The following is an 11981-nucleotide window of genomic DNA, read 5'->3' as shown; positions in this document are numbered from 1 at the left end:
TCCGGGTCCAGCGCAGGCACCGGAGCGGGCACGGCGACGGGAGCAGGGGCCATGCCCTGCAAGAGCGCCGAGTGGCTGCAGGAGGAGCTGGAGGCGCGTGGCGGCGCGTCCCTGCTGCTGCTCGACTGCCGGCCGCACGAGCTCTTCGAGTCGTCGCACATCGAGACTGCCATCAACCTGGCCATCCCGGGCCTCATGCTGCGCCGCCTGCGCAAGGGCAACCTGCCCATCCGCTCCATCATCCCCAACCACGCCGACAAGGAGCGCTTCGCCACGCGCTGCAAGGCGGCCACCGTGCTGCTCTACGACGAGGCCACTGCCGAGTGGCAGCCCGAGCCCGGCGCTCCCGCCTCCGTGCTCGGCCTTCTCCTACAGAAGCTGCGCGACGACGGCTGCCAGGCCTACTACCTCCAAGGTAAGGACAGCACCGAGACTCCTACGGGATCGGCCCCCTCGCGACTCCCTGACGCCCCCATGGAGGCTCTTTCCTCTCCACGCTCTTGGCCTGCCCAACCGGGCGCCACGTCGTCCCGGCCCGCATCCGCCCTCCTGGAGATCGGTCCCCACGGTGTGGATTTGGCAGGCTCGTTGCTCCCTCTGTGCCCTCTTTCTCGGCATGATTCGAGTGGGTGGAACAAACTTTTCCCAGCCTGGAGTTTCCTTTTTTTTCCTGTTGACGGGGTGACAGCAGCGCCCAGGCTCCAGCTTAGCCCCTCAGGAGGGAAGGGAAGACTCCTGGAACCCTAAAAGCATTAGGGCACCCAAGTTCAGCCTGGAGCTCGTGTCCCTGGAAGGCCAGGGTCAGGGAGGACTCCTTTCATAGCACCATCTTCGCCTCCAATACATGGGGACTATTTGGGTTGGGGTCTCCAGGATCCCAGTATGGCCCCTACCACTAGGAATTGCTGCCCTTGGAGGTACCGGGGGCGGGGCAGAGGCAGTGTCCTTTGCCCTGGCATGGTTCTCCCCGGGGCCCTCAGGTCCCAAGCCTGCTGCCCCAAAGTTTGCAGAAGGGGGAGGCAGCGCCGGGGGGCGAGTGGCTGTGGCCGGTGTTTCCAATTAACATTCCAAAATGGCCTCTCGCTGGCAGCAGGGCAGGCGGGAGGGGAGGGGAGCCTGCGGCACCCTCGGGCGCAGGGCCCATGCCTAGCTGCAAGGCGCTCCCCACTTCTCCTGTCCTTGTATAGCCCCGGTGGCCCTCCCCCACTGCCGGTCCAAGGCTGGAGTGGGGAGTGCTTGTGTTTTAAGGAGAAGTGGAGCTGGAACCCTTTCAGGGACCTGCCCCTGTTAGGGGAGAGGGCCAGCCAGTACCTTCACACTACCCTCTCCAGCTGTGGCTGGGGGCATGGGTAACCACTAGACTCCCAGTCAAGAGGCCCAGCCCCTCTCTGCCTCTAATTGACTCAGATGTGGCTCTGGCTCCTGTGGTCTTATCTGTAAGAGGGATTTGCAGACCTACAGGTACTGGCCTGAGATGGGGTTGTCTGTTTTTCTTTACTATTTAGCTGTTACTGAACACCCATGGGTGCTAGTATGCATGGGAGCTACAGGAGAGAAAGGAGCTGGGGCCTGTCCTCAAGTGCCCTAAAACTAGTGGTATAGCTGGGGACTGTGAAGTGTTATGTGTAAGAATTTGGAGTGCAGGCATCTTATTTCACCTCCTAGTGCCTCAGTGTCCTCATCTGTGAAGTGGTCATAGTTTAGATGGAGAGAACACAAAAGAGGGTACACATATCATGTGTTGGCATGGTCCATGCTGGTCTAATGCAGCCCATTTGGGCTCTCACCAGCCTCTCACCCAGGCCCCTTCTCATCCTGGCACAGGTGGTTTCAACAAGTTCCAGACAGAGTACTCTGAACACTGCGAGACCAACGTGGACAGCTCGTCCTCACCAAGCAGCTCACCACCCACCTCAGTGCTGGGCCTGGGGGGCTTGCGCATCAGCTCTGACTGCTCGGATGGCGAGTCAGACCGAGAGCTGCCCAGCAGTGCCACCGAGTCGGACGGTAGCCCTGTGCCATCCAGCCAACCAGCCTTCCCTGTCCAGATCCTGCCCTACCTCTACCTCGGCTGCGCCAAGGACTCCACCAACCTGGATGTGCTCGGCAAGTACGGCATCAAGTATATCCTCAATGTCACACCCAACCTGCCCAACGCCTTTGAACATGGCGGCGAGTTCACCTATAAGCAGATCCCCATCTCTGACCACTGGAGCCAGAACCTCTCCCAGTTCTTCCCCGAGGCCATCAGCTTCATTGGTAGGTGTTGCTGTGTGCTGGGCAAGGTGGGTGGGCATGTCAAGGTGTGTAAGGGACTCTGGGTGCTGCCCATACCCAACTAGGTACCTCTGGGCCTGTTGAGACCTGTGTGAGCCCTGCATGTGCCAGCATGTGCCTTTGGGTGTACCCATGCCTGCTCTGAGTCACCGAGTCCCTCAGGCCCCTCTACCTGTCAGGGCCTGAGCAGTGCCCTGAGTCCTGAGCTCCCCCCAGCTGTCGGTACCTCGTGGGCTCTCTGCTGTCCCACTTATGTTTTTCTGACTTCCATGTCATTTCGGGCTTAGCAAGCTGAAACATCAGCACACAGACCTCCCACGGGTCTCACTTGCTCTGCATCACGCCTCAGCACATGTGTCTCTTTAGGATGGGGATGTCACGGTGCCTCTTTGGGCTTTACTGTGTACCTAAGAGGACTGAAGGTAGCCCCGAAGCCAAAGGCCTACTTAAAACAGGCAGCTGTTGAAATGTGGTGGCCCAAAGACCTTGATGGGGCCCCAGATGCTCTTGGCAGCCTGTGGACTTGCTTGGAGTATAGGAGTTATACAGAGAAGTTGAGGAGGAGTCTGAAAGAGGCCTCCCCCAGAGCAGTGTGCTCTGCTCTCTGACTTAGGGCCCTCTGAGTCCCTTCTATCTTCAGTCTCAGCTGACTCAGGCTCCTCACCCTGCTTTCTCCTTGGCCAGCTGGAGGCTATTAGACTACAGGTCATTGCCCCTGGCCCAGGGTGCAGAGAAGGGACACGGGCTCAGGATGAATGTAAGTGCTCATCTCTGAGCCTGGTGACCCAATGTTTCTGCCCAGCCTCCAGTGGCAGGGTAGGGGCGGCCTGGGCAGTCTTTTTCCTGATGGCGGCTACGTCCAGTGGAGGGCGTTTTGGTGTCTGCTGGGCTGGGCTAGCTTTAATAACAGGAAGTGGGAGGCTTCCCCGCCTCATCCGCTTACTGGGAACCAAAAGTAGGTGCCTGGCTGGGAGGAAGGAAGGAAGCTGAGGCCTGGGGGAGGGGCTGCCACTGGGTCTGCCTGGAGCTTCCCAGTCCTGCCCCAAAGGGAAGGGGCCAAGAGGGTTATAGGTGCTGCCTCAGCATTTGAACTCCCCAATGAGGAAGGGGAGTGGAGAAGGGGAGCCTGGATTCCCCAGGCTGAGCCTGGCTTGTGGTTACCTTTATCCTTCTTGAAGGCTCGTCCACATCTGGGTAGGAAGACCTTTTTCCTCATTTGACAAGCGAAAGAATTGAGGCCCAAGCATCCCATAGGAGTCAGTGAGACAGGATCAAACACCAGTCATACCCTGAAAAGGCCAAAAAGAAAGCCAGTGAAGGTAGTGTCACTGTGGACCACCTGGGAGTGGGTTTGGAAGCCAGGCCTTCCTCATATCCTGTCGGGTCACCACTGGAGGCTTGTTCCTATCACCCCTTCTCCTGTGCCAGATTTCAAGATCAGACCACATGGTTACTCACAAAGCTGTAACATCTGTCTCCTCCCCTGTTAGTCCTGCCCTCAGTGCCTAATCATGGGAACACCTTGTCAGTCCCTGAGTCTGAACTGAGCACCTGCTATATGCTTGGTCCTTGCTACCCTAGGTTGGATGGGGATGAGGAAGGCAAGCTCTGTCAGGCCAAAGGAAATGAAGAACAATTTGTGAACCCATGTGTCATCTTATAGAAAGGCATTGAGTGAGTGCTGACTGTGTGTCTAGCTCCTATTGGCTTCAGAGTCGGAGGAACCATAAGACCCCAGGGCTGCCTCTTGTTAATCCATGTCCCTGGGTCAGCTATAGCACACAGACAGGCAGCTGCCCTAGACCCAGGGGAGGAGATCTTGAAGGAATAAGTTGTTTGAGAGCTTTACCAGTATTTATTGAGGTCCTGCTATATATCAGGCAGAGGAATCTGAGGCTGGCTTTGGGGGAAGCTGGGAGGGTTGGCCGAATCCAGTTGGCTGTGGTGGAAGATGTCATTGGGTCTGCAGGGGAAGGTCTGGTAAGTGGGAGGGATGGGCTCCACTAGAGCAAACCCCACTTATGAAACCTCAGGTGTGGCTGTTGTCCTAGTCTCTGGGTCTTCAGGAGCTGGAGGTAAGACCTTGGGGACTGGCTGGGCAGAGGCCAAGTGCAGGGCTGGGTCATCCACTTCCTTCCGGAGGAGCCTCCCTCAGGCCTGTTTCCTGGGAGGCTCTTGGGGAGTATTCATGGGAACTGCACCAAGAAAACAAGCCCAGCCTCCACCCCCAGGTCATGGCCTGGCAGCTGCGGATGCTGAGATAGGAGGAGCCTCTGTTGGGCCTTGGCCTTGTCACTTTGTCTATTCCTCCATTGATAAAACTGTAACATGCCGGGCGCGGTGGCTCAAGCCTGTAATCCTAGCACTTTGGGAGGCCAAGGTGAGAGGATTGCCTGAGCCCATGAGTTCAAGACCAGCCTGGGCAACTTGGTGAGATTTCATCACTACAATAAATCAAAAAATTAGCCAGGCGTGGTGGCAGGTGCCTGTAGTTACAGCTACTTGGAAGACCGAGGCGGAAGGATCACCTGAGCCCAGCAGTGTGAGGCTGTGGTAGCCATGAGCGTGCCACTGCACTCCAGCCTGGATGACAGAGTGAGAGGCTCTAACTAAAAGAAACAAACAAAACAAAACTATAGCATACAGTTGTAGCAGCGGTAGGGCTAGCAGTGGTCACAGTCATTACAGCAGCTTATGGTTTTGAACCTTCACTTGGCTCAGGTCTTTATGAGGGCACTGAGAATCAATTTTTATAGATGAGGAAACTGAGGCACAGGGGTGTCCAGTGACTTGAAGCTAAAGTATGGTAGAGCCCTCTCCATAGCCATCCTCTTGACCTCTACCCCAAGTTGCTTCCCCACCCACACCAGGCTTGGCCAGGCCCCTTAAGAGGCATTTCCCGCCGGGCTCGGTGGCTCAGCCTGTAATCCCAGCACTTTGGGAGGCCGAGGTGAGTGGATTGCCTGAGTCCGCGGGTTCGAGACCTGCCTTGGCAACTTGATGAGACCTCATCTCCACAATAAATCAAAAATTAACCGGGTGTGGTAGCGTGCACCTGTAGTTCCGGCTACTTGGAAGGCTGAGGTGGAAGGATCGCCGGAGCCCAGCAGGTCGAGGCTGCGGTGGCTGGGAGTGGCCACTGCACTCCAGTCTAGGTGACAGAGTGAGACTCCAACTCAAAAAAAAAAAAAAAAAAAAAAAAAGAGGCATTTCCCCAGCTCTTAGGCACTGGCAGGCAGCGTAGCAGGGCTTTCTGCGTGGGCTTCTGCTGAAATCAGGGCTTGGAGAGGCTGCATAGACCATGTTCACACAACAGTCCTGACTCACCCTTTGTTTCTCAAGGCTGTCCACTTGAATATGGCCTGTATTGCCTCTCAGCCCCCTGCAGCCTTATGGCCCTGACCCTTTCTCTTGCTGGTGTTGTGGGTGGGAGAGAGGAATCTGCAGACCAACCAGTGACTCTGCTGCCCTCTGCCCCAGCCCCACCTGCTCTGACCCCTCTGCCTACCTGTGTGGGAAGGCTTCTTGGTGAAGACACCTCCCTGACTCCTGCCCATGTGTTTCAGATGAAGCCCGCTCCAAGAAGTGTGGCGTTCTGGTGCATTGCCTGGCAGGCATTAGCCGCTCAGTGACGGTCACCGTAGCCTATCTGATGCAGAAGATGAACCTGTCACTCAATGATGCCTACGACTTTGTCAAGAGGAAAAAGTCCAACATCTCGCCCAACTTCAACTTCATGGGGCAGCTGCTGGACTTTGAGCGGACGCTGGGGCTAAGCAGCCCATGCGACAACCATGCACCCAGCGAACAGCTCTACTTCTCCACGCCCACCAACCACAACCTATTCCCGCTCAACACACTTGAGTCTACGTGAGGCCTGGCCCACAGGGGGATACGGCACCGGCCCCTGCCCAGCCCTCCACTGGACCAGGTGGGAGGACCTAAGTCTGCTGCCTCTGGTCTGAGGAACCCACAGTTGTTGCCTGTACCCAGATGCCCAAGCTGACCAGTGGCCAAGCTCCATGCACCATCCTGTGGGGGCAGGACCCGTAGGCAAGGCCTCCCATCGCAGGACTCTCCGGAGAGTCTCGGCTCTCAGACAAGTGGCTCCAGGCAACCAGCAGGGCCTCATCCTTTCCCAGGTTACTCCCTTCTGCTGATAGCCTGGCCAATTTAGCTATTTTTTAAAGACACATCCATGGACCTGAGTTTACTTCTTACTTTTGGCAGGTAAATCCAAGCTCCCTGGAGCATAAAGAGTGTTTAGGCTCTTCTTGATTTTTCTTTTTTTTAACAAAAAGTGTTATTTTCAGACTACATGCAACAGTGGATTGTTTAAACCAGTATTTCATCCCTTTCTTGATCCTGCAAGAGAGAGAGAAGTTCTCAGTTTTGTTTTTCGTTCTATTTCAAAAAGCAATTATCGTGTTTGTTTTTGTTTTTAATGGAAAAGACAAACCCTGTGTTGTTCTTGACCAAATGCATTTTGCACATGTGTGAAGCCTCCGTTTCTCCGGCGGGCCCTTCTTGAAGGGGTGGCTTGCTGCTCTCCAAGTGTCAGGTTCCCCGGTCATGCTGTCCATCATCCCTGGCTCAGTCCAACTTGACTGTGCATTTGCCTGCATTGACTGCTGCAAGTTGTGATTGGTGGGCTGGATGGTGGTCTTTGCATTTTCTACCCTCCCATCCACCCCTCCCTGAGGCATTAGATGGAGGATCTGGGAGCCTGGGGCCCTGCTGCTGTCCTTTGAGAGGTGGACCACAGGGAACTGCCAAGCAGTAGCATTAGCCCTCTGGGCTCAGCCCCTGGCGGGGCCTGGGCCCTGGACTGTTTTATATACTTATCCACTACTTCTGTCTCTAATCTGTCTGTCTGTAACTGGAAGTGGAGGCCCAGTGGCTGGGGAAAAGCTCAGGTGGTGTGGGCCCAGCCCTGCCTCCAGGATCTTCCCTTTCCCTGGCTATTGCTTTGGTAGAGCTGCCACTCCCAGCCTCCTTGTCCACGTGGAAGTTTGCCCTGCCCTCATCTTGCCCATGCCTTCTACTGCCAGGAGACTTGCACCCATTTAAACCCTAAGGCAGGGGCAGGTGGGGCAAGGATGGACAAGCAGAGGGATGTGAGGCTCTGTCCATGCCACCCCGCCACAGAACAAAGCCACGGATTCCGTTATCTTTCTCCAGTTTTGTTCCTTCTCCAACCTCAGTTCTACCAGGTGTCAGGCCTGCATGGGGGTCCATGGCAGGGTGGGCAGTCGGGCCAGGGTCCCTGGTGGAGCAGCACTCAGCATGTGAGTGAGGCCACAGAAACTCTGCCCCCATTGCATCTTACCTCACAGGGGTGGTTTTCAGGGATTCTTTGGGGCAGTCGAGAAATTGACAAAAAGCTTCCGTGCTGTACATGGTTCTCTTTCTCTCTCTCTTTTTTATTTTTAAAAAGAAAAACCCAGAAAGATGCATCAAATTTGTGTAAATGAGAGTATGCCAGAGGGTGGCCAGTTTTGCTTTATGATCTTATGAAGGAAAATTTGTGACCCCACACACACACACACACACACACACACACACACACACACACACACACACACACACACACATATCCCGAACCAGCAACGGGACTTTGTTTATATTGCAAATAAATATTATTTTTTCTTTAAAATGAGTTGTGGTGTCCGGGAAGGGCTTGGGCCTGGGAAGGTGAGGAAGGAGTGCTATTGTCTGGCATCCAGTACCTGCTCTGTGTGCACCATTGGCCTGGGATCTGCTGGGCACATCTTAGACCAGTGGGGTGCCCCATGGATGGGAAGGAGCAGCCAAGGTTTTGGGTTGAAGCCGGGATGGATGGCATTTCCCCAGCAGCAGGGCTTTCTACATGGGCTTCTGCCAAAATCAAGGCTTAGAGAGGCTGCATGGACCACGTTCTCACAACAGCCCTGACTCATTCTTGGTTTCTCAAGGCTCCCCACTTGGGCATGGCCCAGATTGCCTCTTGGTCCTCTGCAGCCTCATGGCCCTGACCCTTTCTCTTGCTAGGTTAGAAAAGGGAATCTTCATTTAACTGTGCCCTTCAGGCCTTGGGATGCCAGTGGGCTCGAACTCTGGGCAGTGAGCAGATCAGCCCTGCCTTGCTCCTTAAGGGCTGGGTGGCCTTAGACCCCTGAGCCTCAGTACCCATCTCTGTAAAATGGGCCAATCACATCCAGATACTGAGTTCTTTGCCTGTCTGTGGCATGATGAGCATGTCATATCCATGTCCTGATGGGGGTCTGGGCTCACAGGGAGAAATCAGCCATGTTTGGTCTTGTACAAAGCAAGGTGAGCATCAGCTCTCCATGCAGGCTCCCTGGAGGTGGTGCCAAAGAGAGGCCCTGGGCTGAAGCAGGGCAGGGGCCTGGAGAAGGATGGTGACCATAGCTTGGGTGAGACCCCCAGTGGGCAACAGAACCCAATGTTACAGATTGGGAAATGGAGGCTCCAGAGCGGTGTTTAGGGCTCCCTCAGCTCTGACTGGATCCGGTGAGCCCGGTCAGGGACTTAGGGGTTCTGGGTGCTGATTCAGTTCCCCTTTCTACCGATCACCTGGCTCTAGCCCATCAGTGGACATTGTGATGAGCACAGGTGGAAGATGGGTGGGGCAGGGCTGGAAGGGTGAGAGCAACTCGGTTCCTTCGCTGGGACTTTCCCGATCGGATTGCCGAAGCTCTACCTTCTCTGTTCTCCCCCATCTCTGCACTTGTTACATTGGACCAGAACAGTCACTACCCTTACAGCTCAGCCTGTGATGATGAGTAGAGGGCAGGTTCTGCCAACCGTGGGACCTGGATTTGAATCCCAGCTGTGTGACTGCCAGCCCTCCAGCTCTCCCACTCAGCACTCCTGTCTTGAGCACAGAGGAACGCTGCTGTTCAGCCAGCAGGCCTGTGTGGGGGCAGGAGGGGACTTCTCCACAGCGTTGGCAAAGGGGCAGATGCTGCTTTTGCTCTCGGGCTCCCTCAGGGGCCTGGTCCTTCTGTGCCAGGGGAAGGCAAGGGGGTGGGGGCCTGAGCAGGCAGAGACTGGGCCTTTGTTCCCTCTTGCTGCCCTCACCCTGGACTGGGGAAGCCCGCCGATGCTGGGCTGGGGGCTGGGCCCTCAACAGGCCGAGTAAGTGCCTGGCAGTGCCAGCGTGCCCAAGCACAGGACGGGGTGGGGGTGGGAGCAGCAGCCACCTCCTGAGCTGACTTCAACCCAAGGACTTGGGGAGTGCATGAAGAGGGCCAAACTTACCACATACTCCCATGCAGTCTCAGGCCAGGTGGTCTCTCTGACTTTCGGTGTCCTCATCTGTAGAAATTCCCACCTTGGCACCATGCCTGACTAAGGTTCCCTGCGGGGGGACAGAGGGCCAGGTCACAGCTGAGTGGTTGGGGCTCTGGGACCTTGCTCTGTGACCTGGGGCTAGGCAATGCTTACTCTGGACCACAGCCCTCCCACCCTTGGTTTCAGGCTTCTGCCTCATGAACCCTTGCTCTGAGTGCCTCTCATTCTGCCCTACTTCTGCCATGCTCTCCCCTCATGGGCTCTGCTCGTTTCGGGCCATCCTTGGCTGAGACCCTTGACACCAGTGTTCCCTGAGCTCCTGGGCCTCTGACTCTTTGGCACTGCATCTGCTTTGTCTCTGTGCCCAAAGTCCTGTTGCTCTCCTGACTCTTTGCCTCCTGGATCCCTGTTTCTGCCTCCAGCTCAGCTGAGGCTCCAGGGACCCCCCCATCCACTTCTTAGCCACTTTGCGTTCTCATGGGAGGAGGATCCAAGACACTTACTCACTTGTACATTCATCCAGCAGCCATTTCCTGTGCTGGCTGGGCAGTCCCAGGAATGGGAACATGCCCGAGGGAAAGCTCAGTGATGTCAGGCTGAGTGGCAGGATAATGGGCCCTCAGCTTGTCCTCTGATAAATGAATCAGGTGCAATACCAGGATTGACTAAGACTGAACACCAGGAAGCACTTGGAGCATTATGAAACGGTTACCTCGAAGGAGGTCTGACAAGGAGACCACAAAAGAGATGAGGATTCCCCCAGGGTGGTCCTGCTCTGAGCCTGGGGGAGGGCAGGCAGCCCTCAGGAGAGGGGATTGCTCTACCTGCCGCCCCCATGGGGCCTGTCCCCAGAGTACAGTCGTTCCTCATGCATGAGGCAGGGTGGTGGCAGGCAGCAAGCCTGTGCTGCAACAGCCCCCTCCCTGCTGCTGCCACAGCACGATGCACTCAGGCCTGTACCCGACACTCTGCCTGCATTGGGCTGCCCTCTGCATTAGTATGGACATGTCTGGGACATGTATCCCTATGCTCAAACCCTCAGTGGAACTCAGAGGGCCTGATGTGGGAGCCAGGTATCTCTGGAGGGAGCATATTGATATCTAACCTTTGGATGGGAGTTGTCCTCCCAATCTTTGACACCTTTTCCCCTGCTTTTTCTGGCCCCTACCAGAATACAGTGCTCTCACCTCCTCCCAGAGGTCTCCTAGGATGGCTCCCATCTGACTCTTGAGACCTGGCAGACCTGAGAACCCTGGAAAGGCTCAGAATCATCCTGTTCCCCCAACCCTGTGCAGATGGAGAAAGTGAGGTTTGCGGAGGGGTGCCGTAGAGTGTCAGACCAGAAGGTGGGCCTCCCTACCCTGCTGCCCTGAGTCTTTTTACTAGTCCCTGCTTCCTCTATCAGGCTGGGAACCTTCTCCCTCTGACCCTATGAGGGACCAGACACACACACACACACACACACACACACACACACACACACACACACACACACACACACATGAATGCACACAGCCTCCTCATTTCTCAGACTGGACAAGCCCAAGCAGGTCCCATAGTAATCGAGGAGCCGCCTGCTTCTGACTGGAGCCTCCTCTCATTAGGGTGCGTCCTGGGTGAAGTCATCCCTGCCCAGGCACAGCCATTAAAGACCATCATCAGCAACTCAACCCCATTGTTGCTGGGTCAGATGAGTCCCAACAGGTAACACGGAACTTGGGCCCCTTACTGGAATCCCCTTTCTCCGGGCAGCCAGCCCCCTTCCCCAGGCTGTCCTAGTCCCTCCTCTAGGGGGCATCATCTGACCTGCATGTGTGAGGTCTCCACACGCCCCCCTCCAAGCCCATACACCTCCTCTGACCTTGGCTGCAGGCAGAGGAGAAGCCAAAGCACCTTTCCACAGGGCTTGTGGGCCACGGAGGAGCCTTTTTAGGGGGCACAGGGTTTCGAGCACAAGGCTGACAGGGTCTGATTGTCACTGTGAAGGTCTCTTAGCTGCTGAGTGGAGAGTAGTCTGAAGGGTAAGTGTGCAGGTCAGGGAACAGTGAGGAGGCTGGGATGGTCATGGGGAAGAGGGGTCAGGAGTGCTGGACCATTGTGGCACAGGAGGAGAGAGTAAGAGATGGACACATTTGCAGGACCAGCAGGACTTGGGCCGACATCAGGTGGGACCCACAGTGTGAGTAGAGGTTCTCAGCTTGTCTGACTCTATGTCCATGGGCTGAAAACCAGCTGCCATGCCATGTGGAAGGATGGGTCTTAGCCTGGGTGCATGTGGGTGTACAGGTAAGCGCTGAGCCCTCACACACCTCCCCCAAGGGGAGCTTGCCCCACCCCAACCACGCTTTTCATCCACATGCTAGGCACCTGGAGAGAGCCAGGGGTCACCAAGTTTCTCCCTCATACTG

At 56.0% G+C, this 11981-nt stretch overlaps 1 protein-coding gene across 2 annotated transcripts; it reads left to right on the top strand.

Annotated features, from left to right (window-relative positions):
- Window positions 1-6: 6 nt before the first annotated feature.
- DUSP7 (dual specificity phosphatase 7) lies at window positions 7-7907 on the top strand. 2 transcript variants are annotated; one of them, XM_008057803.1, is made up of 3 exons: window positions 7-415; window positions 1825-2259; window positions 5844-7907. In XM_008057803.1, exons 1-3 carry the CDS (start codon window positions 52-54, stop codon window positions 6149-6151), a joined length of 1107 nt encoding a protein of 368 aa, XP_008055994.1. In that variant the 5' UTR covers window positions 7-51; the 3' UTR covers window positions 6152-7907. The 2 variants fall into 2 exon arrangements, with proteins under 2 accessions (XP_008055994.1, XP_021567892.1); XM_021712217.1 differs by lacking the exon at window positions 1825-2259.
- The last annotated feature ends 4074 nt before the right edge of the window (window positions 7908-11981 follow it).

This window comes from Carlito syrichta, unplaced genomic scaffold (assembly GCF_000164805.1).
Source record: "Carlito syrichta isolate Samal-C Ts95f unplaced genomic scaffold, Tarsius_syrichta-2.0.1 Scaffold303129, whole genome shotgun sequence".
Lineage (NCBI taxonomy): Eukaryota > Metazoa > Chordata > Mammalia > Primates > Tarsiidae > Carlito > Carlito syrichta.
The sequence above is the reverse complement of the archived record's forward strand: the minus strand, read 5'-3'. Positions and strand labels throughout refer to the sequence as shown.